Raw genomic sequence first — 12,050 nt, forward strand, 5'->3', positions numbered from 1 at the left:
TTCAATGGTGTATCATTAGATTGTGAACTAATGAAGGGCAGGGGCTGATTTTTACCTCTTTTTGTATCCCCAATGCTTAACTCAGTGCCTGACACACAATAGGTGCTTAATAAATATTTATTAAATTGAATTGAACTGGATAAATGGGTTTCCCTACTTATTGCTATGTATATTCACCATGGAAGTGGTTTTGATAGGAAAAGGATTATGTTTTGGATATAAATAATGCTGGCCTCTAGCTTCTCCCCATAATGAACAGTGATCAGAAATTAGCTTGCAATGGAAAACCATATGCTCTAGACTAACAGTTTTTAAGGGAGCAGAAGGGATGTAATTCTAGTTTGTAGCTCTCTGAGGAGAATGGAGGGGCTAAGCTTCTGCCCCATCCCATCCCAACTTCCTGCCTCCCCTCAAAGTCTCCCTTGGATAAAGATGGAGAATGGACCAGAGAATGTCTGTTCTCCATCATGTCAAGCCCCATATGAGGGCAAAACTCTTGACACATTTCCAAACAGTCCAACTTTGAAATACTGTGTTTCCTTCCATTTCCACTGAAACCTCTAAACAATGATTAAACCAGTAGCTAAACAGTGACTAGATCAAAGAAATAAAGCTGACAAAACCTATAATGTACAAAATACAACTTTTAAAGTTACTAGAAATGATAGGAAAATGCCAGAGGATCAAATAATTTGGCTAAGAAATATAAATAAAAATATATTAAATTGGGGGGGGGACCATAGGAGGGACAAAAATTTCTAAAATAAATTTATTTCATAAAAGAAATCTGAATGATATAAAAACAAAAGAAAATGATAACATTTATTTTAAAAATAGAAAAAAAGAATATGATTAAGAAATTTAAAAGGGAAGCTTCAGGGCACACTACTGTACCTCCTCATGTGCATCATTAATTGAAGGAGAGGATTCAACATTCTTTAGAGCATCATCAGTGTATGAATCAGGGGTTTTTTCTTCTTCCTTCTTCTTTGAGGAAAGAGAGAAAAAAAGATTACAAGCATTGAACACAATAAATATTACTATATGTAGCTAATACAACTGAAACAGAATGGAAGCAATAAGAACAAAACCATTCTATGGTTTGGTGAAGCACTTTTCATAGAAGAGATTGGTCCACTAGAGACCACAAAAGGTCTCAATAGGATTTTACTGGGGCTCATTATTGGTTTTACAACAGTTTTCCTACATAGGCTGTAAGTCATGTGTAGAGGAAACACTGAGATACAAAAAATGAAAAATGAGAGATAATATCAGATACAATTTTTAGCTTTGTTCATGAACAGAAATTGATGAAAAGCATTCACTTCTGTCTAATCATTTAATTTGGAAAAAAGAATGGTAGAAATAGAAAACAGTAATGTGGAAATGGAAGACTGAACGTCAAAGCTAAATTGAAAGGAAAAAACTGAACTACTTTTCATTCATTTTTTAAAAATTTACTTTTCTGAACTTAAAAATAAAGAGTATTTCTGTATACACAATAGCACAAAACACATGCATATGGAACTCTGAATTTCTACTTTATGCTACTTGCTTTAAAAAAAAAACTATACAATTTCAACATGCTATTTTTAAAACTATCCTTGTTGCCTATTCTTCCTTCTCAACTCCTTTCCCTTTTCTCAATGCATTTAAAACATGGCTTGATGGTCTTTGGGTGGGTATTACATTGCTAAGCTTCTACCATGTTACTCAACAAAAAAGTCACACAAGAAAAAGAAGATAAGACATCTACAAACAAAATGAACCCATGCCCCCAAAATGTATATCACTTCCAGTATTTTGAAGTCATCATCTCTCTTCCAAAGACAACATACTGCATCATTGGTTTTCAGGAAACATAGTTGGTCATGGAGTCTTCAAGATGTTGTTTTTCCTTTAAAGTTCTCCTTGCTACTGTTCATTTCACTCTGTGACATTTCCTACTCTCCAGTACTCTCTGAAATAATGCCTTTCAGCATTTCTTATCATGCAAGAATATTTTTTAATGGTCTATGCCACAATCTGTTCAGCCATTCCCCAAAGTATCAGGCTTTCTATTAGATTCTAATCTTTTTGAAAATTTTTTTGAAATAAGAATGGAAAAATGGGTGGATGGGGAAGCAAAGGGTGGGGGAAGAAGACAAGGGAGGGATTCAGTGGAGTAGGGAAGTTAAGTAATAACAAGCAAGTTAAGGAGCAGAATTAAAGTAAAGAGTCAGCAGAGATAGGAAAGATTATGCACATGGGGAGAGAAGGTGTGTGAGTATATATGTGTATGTATATATCTACATATGTATACATAAGTATATCTTTTCTTAACTACAACCTGCTGGGAGGTAGTGAGGAATGAGAGAGGAAAAAAAGAATAAAGTAAAAAAAGTACGCAGCAGAGAACAAAACAAAAAACAAAAAACAAAACCCATTTTCAAAAAAGTAAAGAAAAATGGATACTGAAGAATATAATTTCTTCTACTAATATATACTTTCTTGAACTGGTAATTTTTTGTTATATATCTTGAATCCTTCCTGATGTTCTGCTGAGCACATAACAATGTTCCTTTTTGTTTTGTTTTTTATTCCTTGCAGTTTTTCTGTTTTCTTATTGTTTTTTTTTAATGCATTTTTAAAAAATAGAAAAATGTTCCATTTTAATTCTTTTTAAGGGTTAGGAAATTTTTTTGTGATTGCAACTAATCTTCCCTGGTGTTATATTCTATTTTAACATTCACCTCTTCCCTTCCTTTCCATGTTGAGTTTAAGTTACAATTGTACTAAACTTTTTGTGTTTCGGCCTTTATTCTTTTGTCTGCAAAACAGATAAACAAGGTTCAGCTGACTGGTCTTCCCATCTCTTTCTTCATGCTTATATGCATTTCTTCTCATTTATGAGATTTAGTTGGTTCTATCCCTTCTTCCTACTTTCTTCATTACTTTATTCCTTTAATTCTCTTCTCATTTTTCCATTTCATTCCTTTTCTCTCTAGAATATGATCCAATCTTAGATCCTCTGTTTTTTTAATATAACTACATTAATACTTTTTTCATGATATTAAAGTTCTGATGGCAGATTTACTTTTCATTCCCATATCAGAATGTTAGCACATCATCATAACACAGCTCATTACAATTATTCAAGTAAACTTACTTTTCTAATTTTCACTTCACTTTTCTAAATTTCACTTGACATTTCAAGGTTCCTACTTAAGTCTGGCATTTTCATAAAAAATCCTCAAAAGTCTTCTGTTCCATTTCCCCCTGAAACATGCTCTATTTTCCAGGGCAGTTATTCTCAGTTATAATTATTTTGTTGTTTAGTTGTTCTAATCATGGCTGACTCTTTATGATTCCATTTGTGTGTTGTTGTTGATTTTTTTTTTTTTTTGGCAAAGATACTGGAGTGATTTGCTATTTCTTCCTCCAGCTCATTTTGTAGATAAAGAAACCAAGGGAAACAGTGTTAAATGACTTGCCCAGGGTCACATAGCTACACTAGTTGTGTCTGAGGCTTGATTTGAACTCAGGAAGATGAGTTTTTCTGACTCTTGGTCCAGTACTCTATCCACTTCACCACCTGTCTTTGAGGTTTTAGAATATAGTACTTTAAAATCTCCCCTGTTTATAGTAGAAGTTGATGCATTTTGAGCATTTCTTATTATGGAGCCCTGGTAATTGAATTCTTCTTTCCGGAAGAACTCTATATTTTGTATATAATATTACTGGGACATTTTCTTTTGGTGATTCTTTTAGGAGGAATTGATGGATTTTTTTCAGTCTGCACAGAATTATATCGTGCTTTAAGTTTTGTAATATGCTTTACAAATATTACATTTGATCTCAATAACTCTGAGAGAAAGTTATTATTATATCCATTTATCAGATGAAGAAATGGAGAGTCAAAGATAAAGTGACTTGTCCTGATTCACACAGCTGGTAAACGCCTGAAAGTAGAATTCAACTCAAGTATCTCTGACTTTGGCATATGATGAAGTGCTCTAAATTATTTTTTGATCAGAGAAATACAAATTACAACAACTCAGAAGCACCATCTCATACCCAGATTGGTTAATATGATAAAAAGGGAAATGGTAAATGATGGAGGGGATGTAGGAAAACTGGGACATCAATGCATTGTTGGTGGAATTGTGTAATTAATTCATTCTGGTGTGCAATTTGAATAGCCCAAAGGGCTATAAAACCACACATAACCTTTGATCCAGCAATACTACTATTAGGTCTGTATTCCAAAAACATAAAAAAGGAAAAGGTTCTATGTGTATAAAAATTTATAATAGCTCTATGTGGTAGCAAAGAATTACAAATCGAAGGGATGCCCATCAATTGGAGAATGTCTGAACAAGTTGTGATATATGACTGTGATGGACTACAATTGTGCTATAAGAAATGATGATCAAGATGCTTTCAGAAAGACCTGGAAAGACTTACATGGATTGATGCAAAGTGAAGTGAGCAAAACCAGAAAAAGAGTGAACAAATAAAAGGAGTATTTATACAATAATCAAATGTGAATGACTTAACTATTCTCAGCAATACTTATCTAAGCCAATTATGAAGGACTTATGATGAAAAACGTTATTTGCTTTCAGAGAAAGAACTAATAAAGTGTGGATACAGATGGAAGTATAGGTTTAAAAACCTATTTTTCTTATTTTCCCTCTTTGGTCCATGTTTCCTTTTGCAACATGAGTAATACAACACAACACTGACTTTTTGTGATAATGAATCACATAGAAATATGTTTTTCATGACTGCACATGTATGGGCAAAATATGGAAAGGAATGTTGGGAGAGAATTTGGAAATGAAAATTTAAAAAAATGAACACTGAACATTTTTTTTACTTGCAATTGAGAATGATATTTTAAAAAGAAAATTAGGAATATCTGTCTGGCATTATTTGTAATGAGATTATTTGAGTTCACTGTGATCATCACTTCCTTTGGTTAAGTGTTCACTAACCAATTCCTTATTGACAGGTGATTGATAGAAATTTGCTCACCTATGCTTTTATAGTATGTATCTCTACTATCTTTTAGAAGACAACTAACAGTAACTCAACAATCCCATCTACTTGACTTTTTTGTATCCTGAGATTCAGTTCATTTACACTTGTAGACTTTCTCAACTGAATGTCAAGAGCATACTGAGTATCATTTATTTTTTGGACTTTTCTTGGACTTCAGTTCTTTTAGCCATTTTTGTTTAATCATTACCATTCACAGATAATTTTCTTTGGCAGAAAATCAGAAACAAAATTAGTGATGAATAGTTTCTGGCTTCTGTCACACTTAGTTGTTGTCCTCTCTATCCTGGCAGAAGTTCTATCCCTTCTTTGATTCTACTTTTTCCCCATAAATCTCCCTCTTGACGTTATGTCCTATCTAGGCTTTGCAGCCAAAGTTTCTAGAGATGCCATTTTTGCTCCCATTTCCACAGCTACCTTTAAATATAAATGGTGATTAAATCAATAGGAAAAAATCTGATGAAAACATAAAATGTAAAAAATTTGAAAGATAAAAATATTCCAGAAACATAATTTTAAACATTATTGGAAATGATGGGAGAATAGCAAAACACACAATAAATTGGAGAAGAAATGCAAAAATGAAACATATAATTTGGAGGGAGAACAGTAGTAGGGACAGATTCTAAATGCCTATAAAATAAGCTTATTTTACAAAAGAGATAAAGCTGATCTTAAAACAAAAGATAACAACATTTATTTTAAAAACAGTAATAAGAGGAAATAGTTAATAAATTAAAAGTGGATATTTCATGGAAAACTGTCTTACCTCCAATTCACTTATATCCTTGACTGAACTACTGGGTTTGGCATCAGTTATCTCATCAGCTGGGATGCTTTCTTCTTTCTCCTTTGAAGAAAGATATAAAGAAAAAAGACCATAAATCTGAACACAATAAACATCACTATGAATAGAACAGCCAATACATCTGAAACAGAAGGCATCAACAAAGACCATGTTCATGCACTTTCCCCAGAAGACTTTGGTCCACTGGAGACCATGATGAGTCTCAATTAGATTTTTTGGGATTCTTCAAGTTGCTTCCCGTACTTGGCTTAACCTCAGATTACATATACAGGCTGCATGTCATGTGTAGAGAAAACACTGATGTACAAAAAAGTGAAAAATGAGAGATAGGATCAGATATTTTTATTGACTTTGGCTTTGTCTGTGAATAGAAAATGAAAATAATGTGGTATCTAAACTCACTTCTGAAGTCTTATTTAATTCATAAAAAAGATTGGTAGGAACAGAAAAGGGTAATGTGGAGGTGGAAGAGCAAACATTAAAGCAAAATTAAAAGAGAAAAGATTCAAAATTTTCATTCATTCTTTTTTAAAATTAATTTTTCTTATTCTTACCTGAATAACAAAAAAGAGCATTTCCATATGCACAGTAGCCCCAAAAAGAAGACTGCAAACAGAACTTTAAATCTCCACATGCTTAAAAAAATGACTTCTACATGTTATTTTCAAAGCCATCCTGCTTCCTTGTTCTTCTTCTGAGCTTCCATATTCTCTTTTGTGCATTTAAAATATAGATTAATAGTCTTTTTTTTTTGGCATGAGTATTGCTAAGCTCTCCTTGTACCACATTATCCCATGCAAAAACAAAAGCTCCACAATAGAAAGGAGAGAAAAACCCCTTATAACAAATAAGCACAGTGAAGCAAAATGAACCCCAACAGTGGTCATGCCTCCATGACATGGCTTTCTTCTTGCATATCTAGTTCATCATTTCTCTTGGAGAGGTAATGTTGCATTACGGGTCCTCAGGAAACATAGTTTGTAAAGGGCTGCAGTCAGGGGGAGCTCTGGGTAAGGTATAAGACCTTTCAGCCCAGAGGGAACGTGCTGACAAGGTCTGATTTGACTCCCCACCTTCCTTTAGTGTTCTCCCTCTTCCTGAGAAATCAGGGAGGGTGTGACCCCCTGTGTTCTACTTGAAACAAGGGGTACTTACAATAAAGAGGCATTTACATGTCAATAGCAGGGTGCTTATAGTTAGCACTTGCTCAGTATGATGTGATGATGTAATGGTTCTCTAGTTGGCACATGCTTAGTGGGCTGTAATGATGTAATCATGTTGAGGTATTTAAGGGCTGAGAGGACTGAAAATAAGGACACTCCATCTATGACCATCCTGGTGGCTCTCCTGCCTCCTTCACTCCTCCACTAAGACCAAACCTGGTCCTGAGATCCTCCAGAGAGTTAGTTTGGACACTACAATGGTTGGTCATTGAGTCTTCAAGATTTTGTTTTCCCTTTAGAGTTCTTGTTTCTGTTTGCTTCACTCTGTGCCATTTCCTACTACTCAGTTCTCTCTGAAATAATGCCTTTCAGCATTTCTTACCATACAATTATATTGTTTTTTGATCATATACCACAATCTGTTTGGCCATTTCCCAAATATCAGGCATCCTGTTAGATTATAATCCTTTGATTCTTTTTTTTTTTTTTTTTTTGAAAATTTTTCTGAAATAAGTAAGGAGAGATGGGTGGACTGGGAAGGAAATGGTGAGAGAAGATGACAAGGGTGGGATCCAGGGTGGGTGGAGGTTGAGTAATACCATTGTCTTATCACTTTCACTGAGTTAACACCTAGTTCTGGCCCATTACACTTGCCCAGGGTCACACTGCTAATATGTGTCTGAGGCTTGATTTGAATTCAGGAAGATGAGTATTTCTGACTCTTAGGCTGGTATTCTAGCCACTTTACCACCTCTCTTTCACCTTTAAGAAGATTTTAAAATCTCTTTATAGTAGATGTTGCTGCATTTTGAGCATTTCCTACTATGGATTCTCATTAATTTAATTATTTCTTTCTGGAAGAACTCTAGATTTTATATATAATGTTATTGCGACTTTCTTTTTTTGGATATTCAGGAAGAAATTGATAGATTTTTTCCATCTGACAGAATCATATAATGCCTTATATTGCATTTAACATTTATTACTACCATGTTTAACATATATTGAACAACTTGCCATCTAGGGGAGGGAATGAGGGAAGGGGAGGAATTGGAACATAAAGTTTTGCTGAAAAATTGTCCATGAATATGTTTTGAAAATAAAAAGCTTTAATAAAAAAAGAATCATATAATGCTTTAAGTTTTGTGAAATGCTTTACAAATATTACATTTGATCTTCTCAAGAAGTCTGAGAAACTTTGATGAGAAAACAGAGAGTCAAAGATTAAGTGAGTTCCTCTGATTCATATAGCTGGTGAGCACCTGAAGCTAGAATTCAACTCAAGTATCCCTGACTTTGGCATATGAAGGAGTGCTCTAAGTCATTTTTTGATTAGAGAAATACAAATTACAACAACTCTGAAGCAACATCTCATACTTATCAGATTGGTTAATATGATCAATAGGAAAATGATAAATGGTGGAGAGGATGTAGGAAAACTGGGACATCAATTCATTGTTAGCTGAGTATTGTGGTCTGATCATTCTGAAGAGCAATTTGAAACTGTGCCCAAAGGGCTATAAACCCATACATACCCTTTGACTCAGCAATACTACTATTATGTCTGTATCCCAAAAAGATAAAAAAGGAAAAGGTCGTATATGTATAAAATTTATAATATCTCTATGTGGTAGCAAAGAATTAGAAATTGAAGGGATGCCCATCAATTGAGAAATGTCTGAATAAGTTGTGATATATTACTGTGATGGACTACAATTGTGCTATAAAAAATGATGATCAAGATGCTTTCAGAAAGATCTGGAAAGACTTACATGCAAACTGAAGTGCGCAAAACCAGGAAAAGAGTGTACAAACAAAAGGAGTATTGTACAATGATCAAAGGTGAATGATTTACCTATTCTCAGCAATACCATTATCTAAGGCAATTATGAAGGACTTTTGATGAAAAATATTATTCACTTTCAGAGAAAGAACTAATAAAGTGTGGATACAGATGGAAATATAGGTTTAAAAAAACTTTTTCTTATTTTTCCTCTTTGCTCTATGTTTTCTTTTGCAACATGAGTAATATAACATGAAACTGACTTTTTGTGATAATGACTCACATAGAAATATGTGAAAACATATTTTTTCATGACTGCACATGTATGGGCAAAGTATGGAAAGGAATGTCGGAGGAGAATTTGGAAATCAAAATTTTAAAAAATGAACACTGAACATTTTTTTACTTGTAATTGAGAATGATATTTTCAAAAGAAAATTAGGAATATCTGTCTGGCATTGTTTGTAATGAGTATGTGAGTTCTGTGTGATCATCACTTCCTTTGGGAAGTGTTCACTAACCAATTCTTTATTGATAAGTGATAAACATTTGCTCATCTATGCTTTTGGAGTATGTATCTCCACTATCTTTTAGAAGACAACTAACAGTAACTCAGTAACAGGAGCTTGTCTTTTTTGTATCCTGAGATCCAGTTCATTTATATGTTTAGACTTTAATTCTCAATTGAACATCAAGACCATAATGATTATCATTTTTTGGGACTTTTCTTGGACTTCAGTTCTTTTAGCCATTTTTGTTCAATCATTACCATTCACAGATACTTTTCTTTGGCAGAAAATCAGAAACAAAATTAGTGATGAAAAGTTTCTGGCTTCTGTCACACTTAGTTGTTGTCCTCTCTATCCTGGCAGAAGTTCTATCCCTTCTTTGATTCTACTTTGTTCCATAAATCTCCCACTTGACTTTATGTCCTATCTAAGGCATTGGAGACACAGTTGCTAAGGATATCTTAGAAATGCCATTTTTGCTCCCATTTCCACCGCTACTTTTAAATAGAAATGGCGATTAAATCAATGGGAAAAAATCTGATGAAAACATATAATGTAAAAAATTGAAAGATAAAACTATTCCAGAAACATAATTTTAAACATTACTGGAAATGATGGGAGAATAGCAAAAAACAAAATAAATTGGAGAAGAAATGCAAAAATGAAACATATAATTTGGAGGGGGAACAGTAGTAGGAACAGATTCTAAATGCCTATAAAATAAGCTTATTTTACAAAAGAGATAAAGCTGATCTTAAAACAAAGATAACAACATTTATTTTAAAAATAGAAATAAGAGAAAATGGTTAATAAATTAAAAGTGAATGTTTCATGGAAAACTGTCTTACCTCCAATTGACTTACATCCTTGGCTGAACTAATGAGTTTGGCATCAGTTATCTCATCAGCTGGGATACCTTCTTCTTTCTCCTTTGAAGAAAGATATAGAGAAAAATGGCCATAAATACCGAACACAATAAACATCACCATCAATAGAACAGCCAATACATCTGAAACAGAAGACATCAACTTTGAGCCATTGGAGACCATTTTGAGTCTCAATTAGATTTTCTGGGATACTTCAAGTTGCTTCCCGTGCTCGGCTTAACCTCAGATTACATATACAGGCTAAATGTCATGTGTAGAGAAAACACTGATGTACAAAAAAAGTGAAAATTGAGAGATAGGATCAGATATTTTTATTGTCTTTGTCTTTGTCTGTGAATAGAAAATGAAGATAATGTGGTATCTAAACTCACTTCTGAAATCTTATCATTTAATTCATTAAAAAAATGGTAGAAACAGGAAAAGTAATATGGAGGTGGAAGAGCAAACATTAAAGCAAAATTAAAAGAGAGAAAAGATTCAAAATTTTCATTCATTCTTTTTTAAAATTAATATTTCTTATTCTGTACCTGAATAACAAAAAAGAACATTTCTATATGCAAAGTAGCCCCCCAAAAGAAGACTGCAAACAGAACTTTAAATCTCCACATGCTTTAAAAAATGACTACTACATGTTACTTTCAAAGCTGTCCTGCTTCCTTGTTCTTCTTCTGAGCTTCCATATTCTCTTTTGTGCATTTAAAATATAGATTAATAGTCTTTTTTTTTTTTTTTTGGTATGAGTATTGCTAAGCTCTCCTTGTACCACATTATCCCATGTGAAAACAAAAGCTACTTGAAGCAAGGGGTACTTACAATAAAGAGGCATTTACATGTCAATAGCAGGGTGCTTATAGTTAGCCCTCACTCAGTATGATGTGATGATGTAATGGTTCTCTAGTTGGCACATGCTTAGTGGGCTATAATGATGTAATCATGCTGAGGTATTTAAAGGCTGAGAGGACTGAAAATAAGGACACTCTATCTATGACCATCCTGGTGGCTTTCCTGCCTCCTTCACTCTTCCACTAAGACCAAGCTGGTCCTGAGATTCTTCAGAGAGTTAGTTTGGACACTTGATCATTGAGTCTTCAAGATTTTGTTTTCCTTTTAGAGTTCTTGTTTCTGTTCGCTTCACTCTGTGCCATTTCCTACTACTCAGTTCTCTCTGAAATAATGCCTTTCAGCATTTCTTATCATACAATAATATTGTTTTTTGGTCATATACCACAACCTATTCAGCCATTTCCCAAATATCAGGCATCCTGCTAGATTATAATCCTTTGATTCTCTCTTTTTGAAAAGTTTTCTGAAATAAGGAAGGAGAGATAGGTGGACTGGGAGGGAAATGGTGAGAGAAGAAGACAAGGGTGGGATCCAGGGTGGGTGGAGGTAATACCATTGTCTTATCAGTTCCACTGAGTTAACACCTTGTTGTTAAGAATCCTTCCCTCAGGTATATTTCTCCAGAGTTCTGGCCCATTACACTTGCCCAGGGTCACACTGCTAATATGTATCTGAGGCTTGATTTGAACTCAGGAAGATGAGTCTTTTTGACTCTTAGCATGGTATTCTATCTACTTCACCACCTCTCTTTCACCTTTAAGAAGATTTTAAAATCTCTTTATAGTAGATGTTGCTGCATTTTGAGCATTTCCTACTATGGATTCTCAGTAATTTAATTATTTCTTTCTGGAAGAACTCTAGATTTTATATATAATGTTATTGGGACTTTCTTTTTTGGATGTTCAGGAAGAAATTGATAGATTTTTTTCAGTCTGCACAGAATCATATAATGACTTATATTGGATTTAACATATATTACTATCATGTTTAACATATATTGAACAATTTGCCATC

At 33.7% G+C, this 12,050-nt stretch overlaps 1 protein-coding gene across 8 annotated transcripts in view; it reads right to left on the reverse strand.

Moving 5' to 3' along the window:
* Positions 1 to 12,050, reverse strand: part of DGKG (diacylglycerol kinase gamma) — a 257,067-nt gene that overhangs the window by 158,421 nt on the left and 86,596 nt on the right. For 3 of the 8 annotated variants that reach the window (XM_052000062.1, XM_052000061.1, XM_052000063.1), the window contains 3 exons: positions 10,155 to 10,235; positions 5,813 to 5,893; positions 895 to 987 (listed from right to left, as the gene is read on the reverse strand). In XM_052000062.1, the coding sequence (XP_051856022.1) occupies positions 895 to 987; positions 5,813 to 5,893; positions 10,155 to 10,235 (255 nt within the window). The remainder of the gene's footprint in view (positions 1 to 894; positions 988 to 5,812; positions 5,894 to 10,154; positions 10,236 to 12,050) is intronic. The other 5 variants (XM_052000065.1, XM_052000067.1, XM_052000064.1 and 2 more) reach the window with 4 other exon arrangements.

The sequence above is a fragment of the Antechinus flavipes genome, chromosome 4, assembly GCF_016432865.1.
Source record: "Antechinus flavipes isolate AdamAnt ecotype Samford, QLD, Australia chromosome 4, AdamAnt_v2, whole genome shotgun sequence".
In the NCBI taxonomy this organism is placed as follows: domain Eukaryota; kingdom Metazoa; phylum Chordata; class Mammalia; order Dasyuromorphia; family Dasyuridae; genus Antechinus; species Antechinus flavipes.